The sequence below is a fragment of the Pelodiscus sinensis genome, chromosome 18 (assembly GCF_052426305.1).
Source record: "Pelodiscus sinensis isolate ZL-2025 chromosome 18, ASM5242630v1, whole genome shotgun sequence".
Classification (NCBI taxonomy): Eukaryota; Metazoa; Chordata; order Testudines; family Trionychidae; genus Pelodiscus; species Pelodiscus sinensis.
Window position 1 is genome coordinate 8,545,965 of NC_143069.1, and position 21,707 is coordinate 8,567,671.

Below are 21,707 nucleotides of genomic sequence, written 5' to 3' on the forward strand. Positions count from 1 at the left end.
GCTGGAAGCTGTCAGGTTTCATCTCTTGTTACTCCCAGCCACAACCACAGTAGCTGAGTACTGTGAAAGAAAGGTATTGAGGCCTACCCAGAATATGTCAAATGAGCACCAGTTTAATTGTAAGTGGAAAGGAAAGGCAGCACTCTCAGATACAGGAGATAAAAATAAAAACAAAATTTGATTGGTTGACCAACAATAACCCCGCTTTTAGGGAAGTAAGTAACTCAGACAGCAGTATGCAACAAAGTGCTGAGTACCCCAAATGGAGCAGACGAAAGTTTTTTGTAAGAGCAGAATGAGACAACAAAAATCTAACGTCAGCAATTGTCAGGCGAGTGGAGGAGTACCAAAATACCGAAACAGGGTATATAAGGTGGGCTGAAACAGACCACGAGCGGACGGGTTGCGAATCCGAAAAGCCAGGTCTGATCAACCAGGGCTCCCTCCCCGGCGCTGAATCTCGCTGCCGTACATAAGCTCCGAAAGGGGAACAAATAAGCTCCGAAAGGGGAACGAATACCGGTCGTAAGTTGCAACGAAAAATCCAAAGAAAGGAAAAACATAAAGAAAAGAATATCTCCTGAATCTAAGCAATGCTTCTATCTTTCTTAACGTGAGTATTATATAACTGTTAACTCCATAAATTTCTTAAAGGTAACTCAGGAGGGTATATCAGTAGGAGAAGTTATTATTTCTTGTTATTTTTAACTGTACTGTTTTTTTACTTTTTCTTTGTATATTATATTGTCTTAAAAGAATCAAAAATAATGAATTGATTTAAATAGAAAATTAATTATAAAGTAAATAGAAAAAATAAATAATCTTTGTTTAACCCTAAAAAGAAGTATTCCTCTCTCTGTGGTTTCAAATCCTTTAAAGAACCAAACCCAGTTATCGAAAAGTACGACTTCTTCTCGGGTTTCCTGTGCTCTTCATTCATCAGAAAAGACCAACTAGCTGGTGCCATCTACCCTGCCAGGGCATGAGATCTTCAGCCCTGTCCCCAGACATGAGTGTCTTTAGACCCCCTTCCTTACCTTTCCTCCTTTGCTTCCGTCTCCTCCCCGGTTTTCTCAGTGTGCTCCCCAAGCACCTGCCCCTCCGCCCCACCTCTAATAATCACAACAGCAGCAACCTGCGGAGGGAAGTGCCAGGGCCAGATTTCTTGCAGAGGCTCCTGCTCAACCACCCTGATAGTCCCAACCCTGCACTTTACACCAGCCAGTAACTGTGGCTACAACCAGTGTGGAGGGGTGTAATCTCATGCTCCTGGGTGGGGGGCAGTGGTGGATTTGGGGCCCTGGAAAAATATTCTCCCACCACCATGGCCCTGGATGGGGGGAGTGGCCCTGGAGCTGCATCGGGGCACAGAGCTTTGCTGGAGACCTGGGGGGAGAGTTTCCAGATGTCCAGTTTTCCACTAGAATGTCCATTCGAAAAGGGAACCTGGCAACGTCAGGTCATCCGGTGAGTCCAGGGAGAGGTGGGAGTGAGCAGGCCGAGGGAGGGTGGAGAGCAAGAGATGCAGGGAGAGGAGTAAATATGGGGCGGGGCTTCAGAGGAAGATGCGGAGTAGGAGGCGGGGCAAAGTTGTTCGGTTTTCAGCAATGAGAAAGTTGGCAACCTGCAGAGGGTGAATGGAGTGAGCAGGGAGTGGGGCAGCGGGGGACAGGGCAGAAAGGCTGTGAGTGGGGTTGCAGGTGATGGGGCAGAATGAGGGAGGGGCTCTGGCCAAGGCCAAGAGCTTGAGAGTTTGACCCTGGCCAGCAAGGGAGAAATGAGTGAGGGGAAGAGCTGTGAGGGAAGTGGAGGCAGCTGGCGCCGATGTGGACTGGGTGCGGGGGAGGTGGGAGGCTGTGAAAGTTATGCCTTGGCTCACCTGACACATGATTAATTCAGCGTAGCTCTCGGGCACAATGGCGTAGCCAGAGCTCTGGTTTGTCTGGTTTCAGCACTCTACAGCCACGTGCCCACAGAAGCACGTCAGGTGCTTCAATGAATTATTCTGGCTGCTGCTTAAGCAGATGTAAGGTCACAATAAGGCAGGGGTGGGCAATAAACCAGTGGCGCTTCACCAGGGTTAGCTCCTGGTGGGTCACTGCTGCTATATTTACCCATGTCTCCGCCGATATGGGCAATCACAGCTCCCATTGGCCAGGAACAGTGATCTGCGGAGGTGCAGGTAAATACGGTGGTTTGGGGGCCCACCGGGGGCTAACCCTGGCAGATTGGATCCAGTCGGCAGGCCGGTATTCGTCCACCCCTGCTAGAAGGTGACTAATTCCTTTGTGGTTGCTACTTCATCTGCATCCATGGAGGTATTGGACACTGCGCTGTGAGAACGGTGCCAGTGCTCTAGAGGGGCCTGCAAATGGAAACTTCATTTTGATTGTTTAAAAGATGTTGCCAGAGACTAATTGCCTGGCTGTGAACAAGTAATTTCTACAGTGAGCTCAGAATTGTGACCCTTTCACTGCCTCCGACAGTGCGTCCTCCCTGACTGGACACGGAGGCTATTGCCAGTCAGCACGGAGGTAGTTCGACAGGGGTATGTGGAAAGCCCTTAGTTCCCCATAGCCAGAGCCATTTACATTTCACTTCCAGTCTCTGCCTGCTGCGCTGTGTCTTCCCACCAGGGGGCAGCATCTCTAAATCTTTTTTTCTAAAGAGTCCAGATGTAGGTGCCTGGCCCCAGAGGTGCTCAAGTGGCCTTCCTCTAGAGAGCTACGTATTATTGTCCCTCCCGTCCACACTACCCCCACGGGGACGCCTCCTCTGATCTGGTTCTGAATCAAGCTCAGTTCCTGGCCCAAGACTTCCTGCAGCCATGCACCCTGGTGCAGCTACCCTGAAACACGTGTGCTCACGACAATGGTCCCAGCTCGGGCCCCTGGACCATCCTAGTCTGACCCCTGCACATTGCAGGCCACAGAACCTCCCTCCCCACTCCTGTACGCACCCCCAGCCTCTGGCCGAGTGCCCCATTGTCTCAAATCAGGGTGTAGAAAAGGCCTGGGATAGAGACTCACCTCTACTGGTTCCAACCTGCACGTGCCCCATTCCCCCGGAAATGCCCCAGGACACTGCCAGAGAGGTCCCTCCTCTGACTTCTCCCATTTTACATCGACACAAACGTTACCTGTTCCACGCCAGGTGTGGGTGGTGACCAGCCCGACCCCTTTTACCCGCGAGTGTGAACAAAACCATCCATTGCTCGGTCAGCTCTTACCACCAGTCCCTGCGTTCCTGGCCCAGCTCTTAAGGAAGGGTTTACACAGGTGGAGAGTTATATGTTCCCTTGGTACCTGGGCTTCAGGAATATTCCTAGCCCAGGGGTCCAGCTCCAGCAAAATTCATAGCCAGGACTCTCCTGTGGCCATGCCTGCCACCCCCCAGGTGCTCCCCATGTGCTTCTCCTGGCCCCACCCTCTGACCCCACGTGAAATACAAGGCAGAGGAGCCTTGAGTTGTATGGGGAAGGTTCAGCAATCAGCTAGTTATCTACGGTGTCTGCACAGGAATGCAAGAAGCCTGGGAAACAAGCAGGAAGATTAGAAGTCCTGGCACAATCAAAGAACTGTGAGGTGACTAGAATAGCGGAGACTCGGTGGGATGACTCCCATGACTGGAGCATTGTCATGGAAGGGTGTAAACTGTTCAGGAGGATCAGGTGGGAGACAAGGAGGAGGAGTTGCACTGTATGTAAGAGAGAAGGATGATTGCTCAGAGCTTCAGTACATAGAGGGAGAAAAACCTGTTGAGAGTTTTTGGGTTAAGTTAGAGGCGGGAGCAACAGGGGTGATGTTGTGGTTGGTGTCTGCTATAGACCAGATCAGATGGATGAGGTAGATGAGGCTTTCTTCAGACAACTAAGAGAAGCTTCCAGATCACAGACCCTGGTTCTCATGGGGGACTTTAACCACCTTGACATTTATTGGGAGACTAATACAACAATACACGGACAATCCAGGAAGTGTTTGGAGACTGCTGAGGATACCTTCCTGGTACAAGTGCTGAAGGAACCAACCACAAACAGGGAGGAACTAGTAGGGGAAATAGATGTGGGTGGCAACCTGGGAAGCAGTGATCATGAGATGGTCTATTTCAAGATCCTGACCAAAGGAAGAAAGGAGAGTAGCAAAATACACACCTTGGACTTCAGAAAAGCAGACTTTGACTCCCTCAGAGAACTGATGGGCAGGATTCCCTGGGATGCTAACATGAAGGGAAAGGAGTCCAGGAGAACTGGCAGTATTTTAAAGAAGGCTTATTGAAGGCCCAGGAACAAACTGTCCCGATGGGCAGTAAGAAAAACAAATATGGTAGGCGACCGGCTTGACTTACCAGGGAAATCCTTGGTGAGCTTCAACGCAAAAAGGAAGCTTACAAGAAGTGGAAATGTGGACAGATGACTAGGGGCTACGTCTACATTGGCATGATTTTCCAGAAATGCTTTAAATGGAAAAGTTTTCCGTTAAAAGCATTTTCGGAAAAGCGTGTCTAGATTGGCAGGATGCTTTTCCACAAAATCACTTTTTGCCGAAAAGCGTCTGTGGCCAATCTAGATGACCTTTTCCGCAAAAAAGCCCCGAAAGCCATTTTCGCGATCGGGGCTTTTTTGCGGAAAACAAATCTCTGCTGTCTACACTGGCCCTTTTGCGCAAAAGTTTTTCGGAAAAAGACTTTTGCCCGAACGGGAGCAGCGTAGTATTTCTGCAAAAGCACTGACAATCTTACATGAGATCGTCAGTGCTTTTGCGGAAATTCAAACAGCCAGTGTAGACAGCTGGCAAGTTTTTCCGCAAAAGCAGATGATTTTGCGGAAAAACTTGCTAGTCTAGACACAGCCGGGAGGTATAGAAATATATTTCTTGAGCATGGAGAGAAGTTATGAGCAAGGCAAAAGCGCAATTGGAATTGCAGCTAGCAAGGGCTGTGAAGGGTAACAAGCAAGGTTTCTACAGGCATGTTAGCAATAAGAGGGTGATCAGAGAGGCTGTGGGGCCCTTATGGGATGAGGGAGGTGACTTAGTGATAGATGATGTGGGAAAAGCTGAAGTTCGCAATGTTCTTTTTCCTCTCTCTTCACAGACTACTATACTAGGCAATTCAGTGCAGTGAAAGTAGGAATAAGAGATCCTCCGGAAAAGAACTTATTTTCCGGAGGATCGCGTCCAGACTGGCGCTTTTCTCCGGCTTATCTACAAGCCGGGAAAAAGCAGCAGCCATGTTAATGCAAATGCCGCGGGGGATATTTAAATCCCCCGCGGATTTGCCTATTCCAAAGTTCTACATTTGCATCCCTATTAAGGAATAGGGGCTAATGTAGACACAGCCAATGACTCCTGAGGTCTCTTCCAGTCCTGGGATTCTATGATTCTATGATTTAAAAAGCTTCCTGCTGTCTGTCGTGTGGTTCAGCTTTTGGATACGAGAGGAGCCAGTAAAAACACCTCAGATAAACTCTTCTTAACTTTATTATGCACAGAATGGTAAAGGAAAGCAGTGCAAGGTTACACAGATCTGTTCAATACACAGGATAGATAGCACAGACAATAATAGAACACCTACACCTGGCACAATACCCCAGATACTTGATTTTAAGGATGGGGATATACATGTACTTATGTCTATGTAACACACAGTTCCACCACTAAGACCTTACAATTGTCAGATGATTGTCAGATGGGAGGTCGTGGCCTCATTGTTTCCCCATGCGCAGAGGTGTCCACAATGTATCAGTCGGTAGGAACAGGCACAGCTTCTAGTTGCAGCGAGTAAGGTCATGGTGACCTCTTATCCAATCCCTCCCACTGATTGCCTTTTCTATTCGTACCTTTACAGCCATAGCAAGACTTGCTCGTTCTAGTAAAATTTACCAATTAATCATGTTTTGTTTATGCCCCTCTTTTGGACACGTCCTGCTACTCAAACTACTCGATACTTAATGGATAATTCTATGGCTGCATGGGTGATTTTTGCTCATTAGAATTGTTATGTACCAGTACCGGGTTACTCCCAGTGTTCTCGGCACGGTATCTCTAGACCAACACTCCCAGTGCACTATTTAATGCACTCCTGATTCTCAAAGCTCACCCCTCCTCGGCCTGGCCCATGTGCTTTCATGCACTAGGTTCAAATCAGGCCTGGTTTGCTCTGTTAGAAGCCGCACTTTGGTCAAGGCAGCCATCGTTAGCCCAGTCCCTGCAGGGTGGGACAACACAGACATTATTATTCTGGTCAAGACGGAGTTGTCCAGGCTGCCCTACACTGTCACCCCCTGCAGCAACGGGGCTAACGCGGCTCCCTGCCTGCTCTCGCTCTGTGATGGCTCCCGGCACGTCTCTGCAGCCCCTGGGCAGGGTGTGTGTGTGTTTGTCCCTGCACATCCCCCACCAGCCCAAGTGCTCCTGTGGCCAGTGGGAGCTGCAGAGAAGGTGCATGCAGGCAGCAGGGTACAGAATCCCTGTCCCATCCCCCTGCCTAAGAACGGATGTCAGAGGAGGAGTGCCACAGGTGAGCACAACACCGCTCACTCCCTGCCCCCGTGTCCGCTCCTCCCACCCTCACCCCACCTGCACCCGAATTCCTTCCCAGAACTTGCACCCTGGATCCCCTCCTGCACCCCAATCCCTGCCCCAACCTGGAGCCAAACTCCCTCCCAAAGCCTTAGGCAGGTGCAGGGGAGGGACGAGGGCCCATTCTGGGCACCACCATTTCTACAAATTCGCCTCCCTGGGGTGCTTATGTAGCTACTTGAGAACATTGGGTTTTCCTGCACTACCTCTCCAGTGAGGCGCTTGCTTGCTTGGCTAGCCAGTCTGGGGTGTGTTGCTCTCTGGCCAGGCCAGGCCTGTTTGGTGTGACAGTGTCTAGTTCACACGGCTCGCTATGCCTACAGCTCCAGCAAGTCTCTCCAAGCTCTCCTTGCACGTCAGGTTTTCAGCTTCTCAGATCTCCCGTGTTGTCGCATGGGGCCCAGGGGTAGCCGCACCACTGGGTCCAACATTACCATGAGCATGTTCACCATCCAGTCCCTGTGTCCGTCCTGCGCTGGGTTTGCTTTGCGCCTGCTGCTGCCCATGGAGCAGAGACACTGGAGCCCTGCCCTGCCCTGACCCAGGGGTGCAGGGCCCTGAGAGGAGCAGCAGCCATGGGTTGACAGCAAAAGGGTTTGTGTTTCTCCCCTGTGAGCTCCCTCCCCCACTCGAGTAGACAGGACTTCCTCTTGCAGAAACCCTGCTGATTTGAGACCTTCACATTCTCCCACTGACATGTAGACACCCTGCCCATAAGTGACGTGTGGGCTGCACACGCAGCCAGGGCTGGACCTGGGCCGGCTGGGAGGCCAGTGGGTCAGTTCTGCTGCTCAGCGAGCCCTTGGTGCTGCGAGATGGCGAACATCGAAGGGCGGATGCTGACCGTGACTGCTGGCAGGAGCGTGGGCATCGAGATAAGCAACAAGACCAGCAGCACCCTTGAAAATCCCAGGTGAGCAGGTTCCCAGGCCCCCTCCTCGGGTCTTCCAACTCTTCCTATGTCTGGGGTCTGTCTGTCTGGGCTAGGGTGTGGGGTGCGTGTCTGCGACTGAGTGTCTGTCTGTATGTCTGTCCCCAACACCTCCTCTATCTATCTAATCTATCCCCATGCAGCCACAGGCTGGGTGAGTTCTGTGTGTCTCCTAGAACCACTGCAAATCCTCCTTCCCTCGGGGCTGAATTTGCTGTTTTTAGCTCTGGAGGGGCACAAGTTTGTAGTGGATCGTTGGGCCAGGGGATTGCATGTGTCTAGGACAAGGGCTGGAGGAGTTTGGAGGGAGATCACACACTTTGGAGGGGGGCGGGGAGAGAAGGAAATGTTTCCCTGGACATTTGATTTGAGAGGAAACAGCTGCTGGACTGTTGGACTGTGTGTGTCAGTCCCGAGGAGTTGGACTGGGGGCAGAGCCATGGCTATCGGCCAGCGATACTTTGTGAAGGTGATCAGTGTGTTTACTGCACATTGATACAACCTCCACAGACCTGTATGTGCACGTCTGTCACATACCCTCACTCACATACACCCACACATGGGCATCTAAATGTGTACACACATATCCATGTGCACTCACGCTCTGCTACATCGCCATATGATGCGGGTGTATCTATGTCCCTGAACACTGTCATTAGGAACATAATGTTTCCAGATTTCTACTGAATTAAGAGTCCAAAATCATTTAAATGGTAGCCCAAAAGTTGCCCGATCTATTTACTGAAATTAAGAGGTTTATTTATTACCTCTGTACAACAAATAACAAGCGGCGCTTTAGGTACCTAGCTCTAACGGGCTTTGTTTTTTTAAAGCTACAAGCCCCAGCAGGAATTCGTGCACATTAGCAACAAGGCAGAGAATGATCGAATTCAAAATCGTTGAGAGGAAAGTCACTCTGCCAACCTCTCAACCTCAGTCATATTACATTCCCCTCGCTGGTCAGATCACTACACACGCAGCCTGGCCCTACACAACCTGTGCCCCGCAAGGGTCCCTACACGCTAGGGAAACCAGCACCCCAATATAAGCTCTGCCACCCTGATGCCCCCTTCCTACCCTCCCAAATAAACATCCTGCAGTCGAGAGACCCCTGCCGCCCCTTGAACCACCCTGCCACCTAGAGCCCCCCCTCGCCCAGACCTGTCAGATGTGCCTGCTCCCTGCCTTAGATCCAACCTGGCTGCTGCTGCTTCACAGACCGAGGTCTCCTTGCCCATCCTGGAACCTGCTGGGCTCCACCCCCTTAGCCCCGGCTCTGCAGCCAGCGCCCCGACCCTGAGCAGAGTATTTTCTTTCTTCCCCTGCCAGGAGGTGAAAATACCAGAAACCTGGCAACCAGGCCCAACCCCCGGACCCGCTCCAGGGTCTCCCCCTTCTTGGATGCTCCCCCACCCCACCCCCACTTATCTGGTTCTGCAGAGGCTTGTCTTGTGGCTCTAACAGAAAAACCAAATGGCCTCCTGCAAAAAAGCCTCTTAAAGAGGCCATACTGATTTTTGTTCCCTCAACATCTTTGGTCTCCCCCTTTTTTTATCAACAGAATTTTTCCCAAGTTTTTTTGGGGGGGAAGGTTTGGTATTTTTGCTTAAACTCCAGGTCAGGTTTCTGCCGTTATCAGGACACTGTTTTACATTATTGCCAGGTGTAAATTATTTACCCAGATGTAGAATTTGTATCCAGAAATTTGGGGCACCCCTGGGTCTTACTGTCCACCCTCCCGTCTCTTCCTCTCCCTGCTCTGCGGCCCTGCTTCCTCCGGAGAGGATCCAGCTCACTGAACTGTGACAAAGCCTGCCACGTCTGTTAGCAGAGCCGGAGAGAGAGCCATGCGAGTGGTAATGAAGCCTTGTCACAGGGGTTTGCCAAGCCCTGCTCTGGACTGTCAGTCGAAGTGGGCCGTGCCCACGCAAGCTCATGATCCCATCTACATGTTTTATTCGTCTATAAAGTGCTACCAGAACATTTGTTCTTTTTAAAGTTTATTCTGAATTTACTGTCAGTCGACAGGGCCTGGCTTTAAAATTTGCTTTAAAACTATTTCATTAGCGTGTGGCTGAAGATTATAAAATCACAATTCTGAAAATCCCCTCTCCCCGCTGCCATTGGGGGACCAGTTTACAGCACTTCATAGGGCCGCATAACCCCTAAGGATGCCCTGTTGTCAGGGATGCCGTGTAATAAAGGAATCCTGTGTGGTTTTCCTCCAGGACTTACTGTTTCAGTGGCCATGTCCTGGTTAAGCCAGAGGACTCCATCCCCCCTGGCAAATCGGGGAGCTGCGTGTTTGTGAAAACGAGCTACTCGGCCCGCGGGAGCGTGGGGGTGCTGAGCTACGAGTCCGATGCCTTCACCCTGGCCATCATGTTCTCCAACCCCTTCGACCGCGTCCTCTACAACTCGGAGTTTGCCATCGAGCTCTTCGCGGGCAGGAAGCACTTTGAGAGCATGGAGCGTCTCTACCAGTATATGTACAACCACCACCCACCCTATAAGTGTGAGTCCTTCGGGAGAGTGGAGCTCAAGGTGCCGGATTACCAGCTAGACGTGACCACCCAGGGGATCCAGGCAAAAGCCACTATGTCCAATGCGGATAAGGCCATCATTAAAGTGGAGATTGAAGCAAAAGATGATCACACAGACAACCCGAACTACCCAGGGAAATGGCCCATGTGATAGACCAGCGTGGCAACTAGTGACTCCCAGCCTGAGCAGACAGTGATGTGCTAACTCTGCACAAGTGAGTGCACTAAAAATAGCCAGAGCCATGTGGGTGCCCATGCCACAGTGCCCATGCTGCTGCTTTTAGTGCACTGGTACATGTCTGTCTATCAATGTTCCCTCCATTTTTTAACATCCATGTGAGGAATAAAAGTTGTTGTGTGCAGCGAGGCAGGTGCACATGTGCACCATCAGTAGAAACATAAACCTAGCTGTGGGTGCTCTGCTAATCAGCTGGGTGGCACCTGAATCTCTCCGGGGTAATCTTTCAGTGCACAGCTTCCAGGGAAGCTGCATAATCTACTGTCTACCCAGGCTGGGAAGTCTCCAGGCATCCAGAGGTTGTCATCATTTTTTTTCTTGCTTATATTATAATTTCAGATATAATAGGCATAATGAAACCCGCAGCTTCGGCATTGGTCATGGTTATAAGACCCCATGAAGCTTTGCAAAAAGGAATACGATAAATGGTTCTATTGAATTATTAGCAAATGACAGTGAGCTTGCTAAGTGCAAACATGTTTAAGAGTGTCACCTTGTGGTATAGCCGCATAGGTTGTTTTCGTTGCATACATGCTTGACTAAGCAATGTAAATAGCTGGTTACAGATTGCAATGGAAACAACAAGAAAGGCTAAGTACATGAGATCAGATCCTAAGAATGAAAGAATGACCCTACTAGGTTGGCCCAATGGTCTGCCTAGTGCAGTGTCACATGCGTGAGAGGGAATGAACCGAACAGGGCAGCTTTGAGTGAGCCATCTCCTGTTGTCTAGTCCAGGGGTGGGCAATAATTTTTGATGGGGAGCCACTCCAAGAATTTGGTCAGTGGTGGAGGGTATAATATTCTTCCATGGTATTAGTGGAGGAGGGGCAGGGTCTGGGATGGAGGCTGGGTGCGGAAGGGAGCTTGGGGGAAGGGATTGAAGTGCAGGAGGGGATGTGGGATCTGGGAGGGAGTTTGGGTGAAGGAGGTGGTTGTGATCGGGGCAGGGGAGGAGATGCAGGGGTTTGTGTTATGACCTTGGGCAGGAGGGGCCTGTGTCCTGGGGCCAGGGGATTGGGGTGCAGGGTCTGGGAAGGGGGTATGAGTGCAGGAGTGGGGGTGTGTGAAAAGTTTGGATTATGTGGGGTACGGGAACAGGATTGGGGATGGTCTGGGGGAAGAGGGAGGGGCTGGTGTGTCAGGGTGTGACCCTGGCTGGGAGACTTACCTGGGCGATTCCTTGGCAATAGCCCAGCAGGTTCCCTGCTGTCCATGGCCTGGCAGGCTGCTCAGAGCCTGAGGAGAGTTGGGGGGGGGATTCAAGATGGTTTTTGGGATGGGGCAGTGTGCAAAGCCTCTTCCACCCCTTCCCCAGGCTTGCAGCTGTTCAGACAAACCCAGCCTGCAGTCAGCTTTTCTGATTAGTGTGTGGGGCTGGGACAGGCAGGGATCCAGCCCACGGGCCATATTTTGCCAGACCCTGGTCCAGTCCCAGCTTCTGGCAGTCAGAGGCTTAGGGACACCTGGAACATGGGATGTCTGATTTGTATGTCTCATTATTTGTACTTGTTTGAGTCCATCCTTTTGTAGTTAATACACTTGTTTTATTGTTTTATCTGAATGAGTGCCTTTGAATGTTTGGGGGAAACTCCGTTTGGGGTACCAGGATTCTGTGCCTGCCATTTTCTATTAATAAATGCTGGAATTCATCGGAGCTTGTCTTGTCCGGGAGAGAGCTTGGCAGCACAAGAACCTCCTCTCAGGGGAAAGTCTGGTGTCCCTCTGCAGTGTAATTCAAGAGCGGCTGTTGGCAGCAATCAAATGTGGGCAGTGTAACAGGCCCCCAGATTAGAGAGCTGAGAGGGCACGGCTGTTCATCTGTCCAGATCCTGGGTGTGTCACAATCTGCCCTCAGTTGTCTCTTTTCTAAGACGAACAACCACGTCTCCTTCATGTTTCCTACTAGGAAACTGTTCCATAGTCCTGATCATGTTCATTGCCTTTCTTTGCACATTTTCCAATTCTAATGTATCTTTTTTGAGATGGGGCTACCAGAGCGGCCCACAGTATTCAAGGGCGGGGGGAGTGGGGAGCGTACCAGGGGCTTACGCAGTGGCATTATGGTATTATCTGTTTTATGAGCTTTTCTGTTAGCTTTATTGATTGCTGCTGCACGTTGAGCAGAGATTTTCAGAGAACTATCCAAGAAGTCTCGGGGGGTATGTCTACACTACCCCGCTAGTTCGAACTAGCGGGGTAATGTATGCATACCGCACTTGCTAATGAAGCCCGGGATTTGAATTTCCCGGGCTTCATTAGCATAAGCGGGGAGCCGCCATTTTTAAATCCCCGCTGCTTCGAACCCCGTGTAGCGCGGCTACACGGGGCTCGAACTAGGTAGTTCGGACTAGGGTCCTATTCCGAACTACCGTTACTCCTCGTGAAACGAGGTGTACCGGTAGTTCGGAATAGGCACCCTAGTCCGAACTACCTAGTTCGAGCCCTGTGTAGCCGCGCTACACGGGGTTCGAAGCAGCGGGGATTTAAAAATGGCGGCTCCCCGCTTATGCTAATGAAGCCCGGGAAATTCAAATCCCGGGCTTCATTAGCAAGTGCGGTATGCATACATTACCCCGCTAGTTCGAACTAGCGGGGTAGTGTAGACATACCCCAAGATCTCTTTGCTGAATTCAGACTCCTCTATTTTATGTGGATAGATGCTTTCCAATGTGCGTTACTTTGCTCTTACCAACACTGAATTAGTTTGCCATGTTTTGCGAGATTCCTTTGGAACTTATGTTCTTATGTTTCTTATTTTAACTCTTTGCAGTCTGCTTTGGACTTAACTGCCTTGACTCATTTCATATCATCTGCAAACATTACCACCTCCTTTCTACCTTTTTGTCTGGATCAGGAGTTCTCATACTTCATTGCACCACGACCACCTGCTGACAATAAAAATTACTGCATGACCCCAGGTGGGAGGACTGTAGCCTGGACCCACTTGGAGGAGAGTGGAAGAAAGTTCAAGTCTCATGGCACAGAGTAGAAGGAACCCAAGGTCTGAGCTCACTGTCCCATGTCTAAGTAGTTGGGCTCAGGATTGAGCATCACTCCCAAGTTCCCAGTGACTCCATAGAAACAGGGACATGATCCACTTTGGGATCCTGGCCTGCAGTTTGAGAATCACTGGTCTAGACAATTTATGAATATGTTGAACACCACTACATCAATGGTACAGACCCTGGGTATTTACCTCTCTTCTATGTGAGAGCTGATCATTTATTCCCGCCATGTTCGACACTGTGTAGATTCAAGCACCAGGCCTTTTATTACACACGGCTGGTGGAGGAGTGTCACTTCGCTTATTAGGCTCAGTGAGATGCTGCCAGACAATTGATTACCATAGATTAGATAGGGTGCCAGTGGGTGGGGAGAAGTGACAGGGTGAGAGTTCCTGAGCCCCTGGATAGGTTCTAGCAGCAAGATATAATAAGCACAATAAGCCAGTAGTCTAAAAGGTTACATCATTGCTCCGCCCATAGCTCAGGTTAACATGTTTGCTAGTATACAGGTGTTATCCCTCAAATATTTCCCCTTGCAAGGTGTTAGTTAAGTCCTGATGTCAGGTCCATAGAAATGGCAGGTGGCACCTCTCAGACAGGTTTGCCTGCAGGTAAATTCCTAGAGGGTCTTAAAGCAAAGAGAAGAGAAAAGAGTACCCAGCAATGACAATTATTTACAGTTACCAATGTGTCCCCTTGAGCTCGGGTTGGCATCTGTGAAGGACAGATGCCATAACTCAGGCTGACTTGCTAGCCCTCCCCCTGAACTCTGGTTGGCATTGGGGCAGTGTGTACTTGTTACCTCTTCCTGAGCCACGGAGCAGACTCCAAGGCCCCTCTCTGTGAGCTACGTGCCCGTAACTCATAAGTCCCCAGTTACTGCTCCCCACCTGGGGTTGTGCTGTCTCAGCTTGTTTACGGCTGGTTAAACAGACATGTCCGTTTCCTACTTATCTTAGCTTTCCTTTAGCCAGGTATTGTCCATTGTTAACTAGGCCTCGTGCCTCAGACCAGGCCCGTGGAGCTTGGGCATATGTGAAAGATTCTTAACAAGGACTGGTCAGAATCTTACGTACATATTGTTAGGATCTTGGCCCTTCAGTGCACCCCCCTCTTAAACCCCTCAATCCAGCTGTCTGTCTGGACACCTGCACCTCCACACCCCTGCTCTGAGCTCCCCACTCCCACACTCTCTGCTCTGATCCTCCCCCACTCCAGCCACCCGCTGCCACCCAGCCCTCCTCCTCTTCCCGGGACCAGGCTGATGGCTCCCAGGAGCCTTCCCGGGGATGCAACAGGCGGGCGCCCGCCTGGTCTAGTGCGGAGATCATGGACCTCATCCAGGTTTGGGGGGAGGCCTCCAACGTCCATGACCTCCGCACTAGGCACAGGAAAGTGGCCGTCTAGGGCAGGATAGCTGCCAGCCTGGCCACCAAAGGCCACATGCGAACCCAGGAGCAGGTTTGCATGAAAATCAAGGTGGTCCAGTGAGACTCCCGACCCTGAGCCCAGAGCTTACAACATAAGAACATAAGAACGGCCGTATTGGGTCAGACCAAAGGTCCATCTAGCCCAGTAGCCTGTCTGCCAACAGCAGCCGACACCAGCTACCCCAGAGGGGATGGACCGAAGACAATGACCAAGCCATTTGTCTCGTGCCATCCATCTCCAGCCTTCCACAAACAGAGGCCAGGGACACTGTTCCTACCCCCTGGCTAATAGCACTCCATGGACCCAACCTCCATGACTTTATCTAACTTCTCTTTAAACTCTGTTATAGTTCTAGCCTTCACAGCCTCCTGTGGCAAGGAGTTCCACAGGTTGACTATTTGCTTTGTGAAGAAGAACTTTATTAGTTTGAAGCCTGCTACCCATTCATTTCATTTGGTGTCCTCTAGTCCTTCTATTATGGGAACTAATGAAGAACTTTTCTTTATGCATCCTCTCCACACCACTCATGATTTTATAGACCTTTATCATATCCCCCCTCAGTCTCCTCTTTTTTAAGCTGAAAAGGCCCAGTCTTTTTAGCCTCTCTTCATATGGGACCTGTTCCAAACCCCTAATCATTTTAGTTGCCCTTTTCTGAACCCTTTCCAAGGCCAAAACATCTCTTTTGAGGTGAGGAGACCACAAATGTACACAGTACTGAAGATATGGCGTACCAAAGTTTTATACTTCCCCTCCTCCTTCTTCCCCTGGCTTCCCCCTTCCAGCTCCCTCCTCCCAGGTTTCCCCCTCCCCTCTCCCTCCCTCTCTCTTCCCCTCTCCCACCTCCTTTTCCCAGTCTCCCCAGAGGTTCATCCCCACCCCCAGTTCTGTTAAATAAAGAGAGTTTCTATTTTTGAACACACGTGTCCTTTATTTTTAACATCAGGAAGGGGGGCTAGGGAGGGGTAAGTGGAAGGAGGTGAGGGAGGAATGGGGTACGAGCCCCCGATGGGGAGGACTGGGGTGGCTCTATGGGCTCCTCGGGATGGAAGCTCTCTTACAGGGTCTCCTCGATCCTGACAGCCCCCTGATTGACCCTCCCGGGTGGCAGCCTGCGGCAAGTGCAGCCGGGCTGATGGCCGAGTGCTGTGATGTGCCGTGTGTGGGCATTCAGGGCACTCCAAGCCAGGACTGCTTTGCTGTCCCTCATCGAGGTAGACAAGCAAGCGGGGAACCCTGAGAACTGTCTGGCCAGGGTGGGGGTCGGGTCCCTTTAAGCACAGCCCTTTGCTAGTCTGAGGCAGCAGCTCCACGCTCTAAGTCCTAACCTGATGCCCTGCCAGCACCTGTTCCGACCAGCCTTAACCTCAGTTCAGGGTCCATGCAATGTGGACATGCTATTTCAAATTAGCAATACGCTAATTTGAATTAGTTTTTAGGTCTAGATACACAAATTCTAATTAGCTTAGTTCGAATTAACTAATTCGAACTAAGTTAGTTCTAATTAGTGCTGTAGTGTAGACATACCCTATCTGCCCTCCTGCTGCCCTCCCCTGTGTGCTCCCGGGGGCTCTCAGTCCGAGGCGGGCTCCAGTCAGTGTAGAGGGGCTATTTCAGACTCATTCTAACTACTTTTGACTCTTGCCTGTAGCGAGGACACACTCATCCACATTTCCCACCCGGGGAGTTATTAAGTCGAATGTAGAGATGTTGAGATAATTTCCGAGTGCAGACGTGGCCTTAGCGTAGGCGGAAGGTCTCAGTTGAGACACGGGTGATGTGTTTTTTGCAAGCCCAGAGTTTGGCCTTAAAAGGGGCCCTTCCCAGCAGGTGCCCAGATGCCTCAGGGGAGAGTCCAGACACACTCGGTCCAAAGTTGGTCTGTTGTGGGGAGAGGCCAAGCAGCCCAGGAGCCGACAGGTAGGAGGTGGGTGGAGGTAGAGGCTGGCTTCCCGCTGTGTCCAGTGCATACAGCTCCTTGGGACAATTCCCTGGCCAGTTGGGGAGCCTGCAACTGAGAAGTGGGGGAACTACCGGTCGGCTGCCCACTGCATCCGGCACAAACCGGGTCCTGTCCCTGAGGCCTCTGGGAGACTGTCCCTCTTCCCCTTGCCCCAGGAGGGAGGGCGGTGTGGGAAGTGCTCCAGTCACTCCCTCTAGGACACCTGGCACTGGCCAATGTCAGCAGAAGGGACACGGGGCTAGATGGGCCGTTGGTCCGACCCAGTCTGGACATTCTGAGGTTCCAGCAAGGAAAGTCTGTGGCACCCACCGGGAGAAGTTAAAATGGTGAGTAAGGGAGGGACGGCTCTGACATGGGACCTGGACAGCTTGTGGTACAATTGCAGGCACACTCATGGGTGGCGGGTAATGGAGGCAAGGGAAGGCATAGCCTTCCCCAAACTGCCTACCTCTCCGGCCTCCAGGGAGGGCTGGGGTCATGGTGTGACAATTCGGGATCCCAGCTACCAGGGAGGGATGGGCTAGTGGCACGGCAGCCAGGCTCCTTGGCCACCCGAGAGGGCTACAGCCGGGGCTGCAGCACAGCAACCCTGACCCTCCAGGTGGCCAGGAAGTGTTGGGCTGGGTTGGGCCCGACTCCTCCTCCCGCCTTTGTCTCCCTTCCTGGGCAAAAGGTGTTACCTGGTCGCACCCCCTCTTGGGCTCAGGTTTCGAAGGAAATTGGCCGTTGTTCACATACAGGCTGTGGGGCAGCCTTCCTCAAGTCAGTCCCACCCAGAACCCCCATCACCATCTAGGCCTGGGTGTAGCACCTAGGGAAACTGAGGCACACACAGGCGTTAACTATTGGACAGCAGAGCTCATGTGCAACATAACAAAGTGAATAAAATCCCTGGGGAATCACATATCACAGAGCCAATTGCACCACGCCAGACCCAGGCCTAATGATTATGAAGTCAATATGGGGAGAGCTGCAACCCCCCATTATTATTGGGGCTTCTGGTTCTGTAGACACAGGATCTCCCAGGGCCTTTCATAGTCAGAGTCACCCCACTGGTCAGATGGTCAGTGGTAGCTTCCAGCTGCTGTTCTCTTATATTCAAGCATGGAATCTGTGTCCCTAGGGATGCGATGATGCTGTGGTGCTGTTTGAGTCATTTCAGATTGTAACAGTATTTGACTCTTCGCTTTCTTTCCCATACAGAGCCACTCCCACGCCAGGGCAACCGACTCGGTCCTTCCTACGTATGTTGCACTGTGACATCACCACATCCCATTCACTATCCTCCTTCCACCAAGTTTCTGTGGCCATGTCTAGACCGTCTGCAGGCTTCTTCCAGAAGAAGCTTTTCTGGGAGAGATCATTCAGAAAAGCTTTTCTAGAAAGAGAGCGTCCACACAGCAAAAGCACAATGAAAAAGTGACCTGCTTTTTTGATAGCGCCCACAGGACACCAGGGCACCTGTGCTTTTTCCTGGAGGCCTCTTCTTTCAAAAAAACACTCTCTTCCACATCCATAAATGCCTTTTCCAAAAAAAGCTTTTTCTGAAAAAGGCTTCTTCCTCATAGAAAGAGGTTTACCGCTGTTGGAAAAACCCCTCCGTTCTTTCGACTTTCTGTTGAAAGAACGCAATAGCAGTGTGGATGTACATGTAGTTTTTCTGAAAAAACTCTGCAGTGTAGACATACCCTGTGATGCCTGTTTTATCCTCATGTAATATCAGGCACGCTAGTTCACCCATCTTGGTATTTAAACTTCTAGCCTTTGTACAGGAGCATGTCTCATATTTGCACATATTTAATGGCCTGACTTCATGGGATGTAATTGGATGGGAGGCTTTTTCATTTGACTGTTTCTCTTCAGTTTCCTTCTGAACTTTATCAACTTCCTTCTCTCATCTTTGCTAGGACAGAGTGTCCCATTTAATAAATCCCCCAAGGGAGGTCTCTGTCATGTGCGTCTCTGTTGCTGTTGGCTCCCCCCGTCCCAGCCCTTAGTGTAAAATCTCCTCTACGGCCTTTTTAATTTTCCGTGCCAACAGTGTTGCTCCTTTTCAGTTTGCGCAGAGCCCAGCCCTCCTGTGACCAGATATCAGCAATATACCATGCGCATGCTGCAACTGGCGTGTGAGATGGTTTTGAGTGGCACACGGCCCAGCCGGCAGGGCTGTGTGACGGGTGGCTGCCCCCTTTTCCATGGCTGGAGCTGGGTCATAGTGAGACTGTCCCTGCTGAGACAGCATCACCAGGGCCCCAGTACCTGCTCTGTGGAAGCCACATGGCCCAGACAGCAGGGCTGTGTGGTGGGCGGCTGGGACTGCTCTGGGGCAGCCAGCCTGCATGGAGGAGCGGGGTTGGTGCGGGGGCTGGGGTTTCTTCAGGGGCGGCTAGGCCACATGGGGAAGTGAGGCTCCCCCGAGCCAGCTTCTGGGGGCAGGCTAGAGCCGGGCTGGGGTGCAGTGGCCGTGGGACAAGGGGGGGCTCACTCTGGTGCTGCTTCAGAGGATGGGGTGTGTGTGTGTGTGTGTGTGTGTGTGTGGAGCTGCCTTCCTGCCCCTCCAGCGCCTTCGCCTGAGAGTCCCATCCCCACCTCCTCCAGCCCACTGCTCTCCGCCCTGTTATGCAGCCCCAGCCCTGCAGCCTCGGTGCCCCCACTCTGTTCGCCTCCCTTTCTGCCTCGCGGTGCCCCTGCTAGGCAGGCTAAAGCTGACCTGCGGCTCTCAGTCTGAGTGGTGGCAGCTGACGGGAGAGGAAAATGTGTAGGGGGTCCCCTGCCCCAAAGCCATGTGAGCAGACGAGTGCACCATGGGCCGGACCCCCACGGGTCCCTGTCACACCCTCGCTTGCCCATTTCTCTGACACCCTGCCCCAGCCTGTGCTGGTGGTGCAACATCACACTCTCCCCTCCCCCTCCAACTTCGGAGCCAGTGCCAGCTTCCGGCAGGGGGCAGGGGTGGGGATGGGAAGCCCCGAGGCTCCGCGCTGCATCCAGCTTCCAGGGAAGTGCCATGTGCTGCTCCTTCCCTTCCCACCAGGCAGGAGACCAAACTGGGCGTGCGATGGAGAGAGCCCCTCCCCCACTGCCCGCAGAGTGGTGCGGCCCAGGGCAGGAGGGTTAAATCTCGGCACACCACTCCGGAAAGGTTGCTGACCCCTGCTGAAGAGGTTCCTCTTTATCCAAAAGGTTCCCTAGTTCCTCATAAACTTGAATCTCTCCTTCCTGCGCCAGTGTCTCATCCCTGCACGGAGACCCTGCAGATCTGCCCAGCTGGCCCTGGGTGTGGAATTGGAAGGATTCCAGAGAACGCTACCATGGAGGTCCTAGCGCCGGTGTGGGCAGATATCTGGTTTGGCAGGGTTAACCCCTAGTTGCCTCACCATTGTATTTACCTCGGCAGGCATGGGTGATTGCAGCTCCTGTTGGCTGCATATCACTGTTCCTGGCCAATGGGAACAATGGGAAGTGGTGTCCTGTTCCATGCTACTTGCTACAGCTCCCATTAGTCAGGAACGGCAATCCATGGCCAATGGGAGCTGTGATCACTGGTATCTTCAGGTAAATATAATGACGGCAGCCCGCCGGGGCTAATCCCAGTGAGAAGCTGCCATTTTATTGTCCACCCCTGTCCTAGATTCTCACCTAGCAGTCTCAATTGGACCTCTCACTTATGTGACTGGTACCATATGTACCACAATTTAGAAAAACTTTATGAAAAGGGGAAAACACTAAAAAGCAGACCAGATGGGGGTTGATAATGTGAAATCACAAATCAAGGGGGGGGGGCAAAGAAAAGGTTTATTCTAGCTGCTTGTGGACATAGGGGTTCTTGCAGTGCACCCAACACATTGCTCAGCAGATGCCTTTCAGGGGAATAGGAAATAGATATGAGATCCAAACTGTACACACCTGATTATAAAGCAATAGAAGTAAGATGAGGGACTCCTTTGCATATAATTGACCATGGGACACAATGTCTGAGAAATGCTCTTGGGCTTTTGCCTGTTCCCTGTGTAACACCATAGCAGAGGACAAAAGTGAACAGGAAATGAAAGTGAAAGTGGTCCAGCTGCTGCTTGATGTTGCTAGATACAGAAGAAGCATTTGTGTCTTGCCATTTATAACATGCCTGAGATTAGTCTGGTGAAAAAGCCAGCAACAGCACACAGAGAAAACCCACAGAAAGGTCAAAGAGAGGTTGAGACAGTTATGAAACAAACATGTAGAACAGGAGCCAGCCACAAATTATGCAACATGTGGCCGGATAATAACTTATGAAAACAACTGAAATATTGTGGTGCTGTAGTTAGTGTCTTAAATCCTTGCTTGTTTTCTTTTTTTTCCCCTTGAATTCTGCATGTGCAAAACAGACATCAACACAAATGTTTCCCTAAAATGTATAATTAGGCTAAGTAATACGATTTAAATCCAACACCTAGTAATTATATATTTGTGCCTAAATTCAGTCATTTATTTTTACTTAGAGAATACTCTAATTTTGGATTTTTGTGTATTAAAATTAATTTAGCAGTTACAGGACACAAACACTATACTTCTGTTTTCCAAGGGCATTGATCTAAGCATTAGAATTACCTTGTAGTGTATGTTTCAAAATCAGTATTGAACTGTGTGTTGTTAAATGTCTGGGAAAATATTATTTAACTAGCCAATTAGCCCGTCATAAGACGGGATTTTCAGGTCTTCTCTCCTGAGCGCTCTCACCCCGTCTCTCTCTCTCTCTCTCTCTCTCTCTCCTCCTACTGCCTCCACCCCCCCAGTTCTCCTCCGCCTCCTGCCTCTCTCTCCGTCTCTTTCTTTCTCTTCTCCCCCTTCTGCCTCTCACTCTCCCTTTCTCTTCTCCTCCCTCTCCTGCCTCTCTCTCTCCTCTGTCTCTCCCCTTCCCCTACCCCTTCCCCTTTCCTCCCACTGTGGCACTTGGCTGAGCGCTGCCTGCTCAGCCGGGCTGCCACGTGGGAGAAGGGCGGGGCGGTGACGTACATGGCCAGGGGGCGGGGCCA

At 51.2% G+C, this 21,707-nt stretch overlaps 2 protein-coding genes and 1 pseudogene across 6 annotated transcripts in view; 1 reads left to right on the forward strand and 2 right to left on the reverse strand.

Moving 5' to 3' along the window:
* LOC149523206 (sulfotransferase 2B1-like) overlaps window positions 1–3,060 on the reverse strand; it is a 39,044-nt pseudogene extending 35,984 nt beyond the window's left edge.
* Window positions 1–21,707, reverse strand: part of LOC102460158 (sulfotransferase 2B1-like) — a 189,419-nt gene that overhangs the window by 118,364 nt on the left and 49,348 nt on the right. The window lies entirely within an intron of this gene.
* On the forward strand, window positions 77–12,287 carry LOC102443812 (DELTA-actitoxin-Aas1a-like). Its single transcript, XM_006120076.5, has 3 exons — window positions 77–613; window positions 7,281–7,491; window positions 9,738–12,287. Exons 2-3 carry the CDS (start codon window positions 7,394–7,396, stop codon window positions 10,201–10,203), a joined length of 564 nt encoding a protein of 187 aa, XP_006120138.2. The 5' UTR covers window positions 77–613; window positions 7,281–7,393; the 3' UTR covers window positions 10,204–12,287.

Coding starts and splice junctions, on each gene's coding strand:
- LOC102443812 (XM_006120076.5), top strand. CDS start 7,394: ATGGCGAACATCGAAGGGCGGATGCTGACCGTGACTGCTGGCAGGAGC. Junction 7,492..9,737: donor AGCACCCTTGAAAATCCCAG/GTGAGCAGGTTC, acceptor GTTTTCCTCCAG/GACTTACTGTTTCAGTGGCC.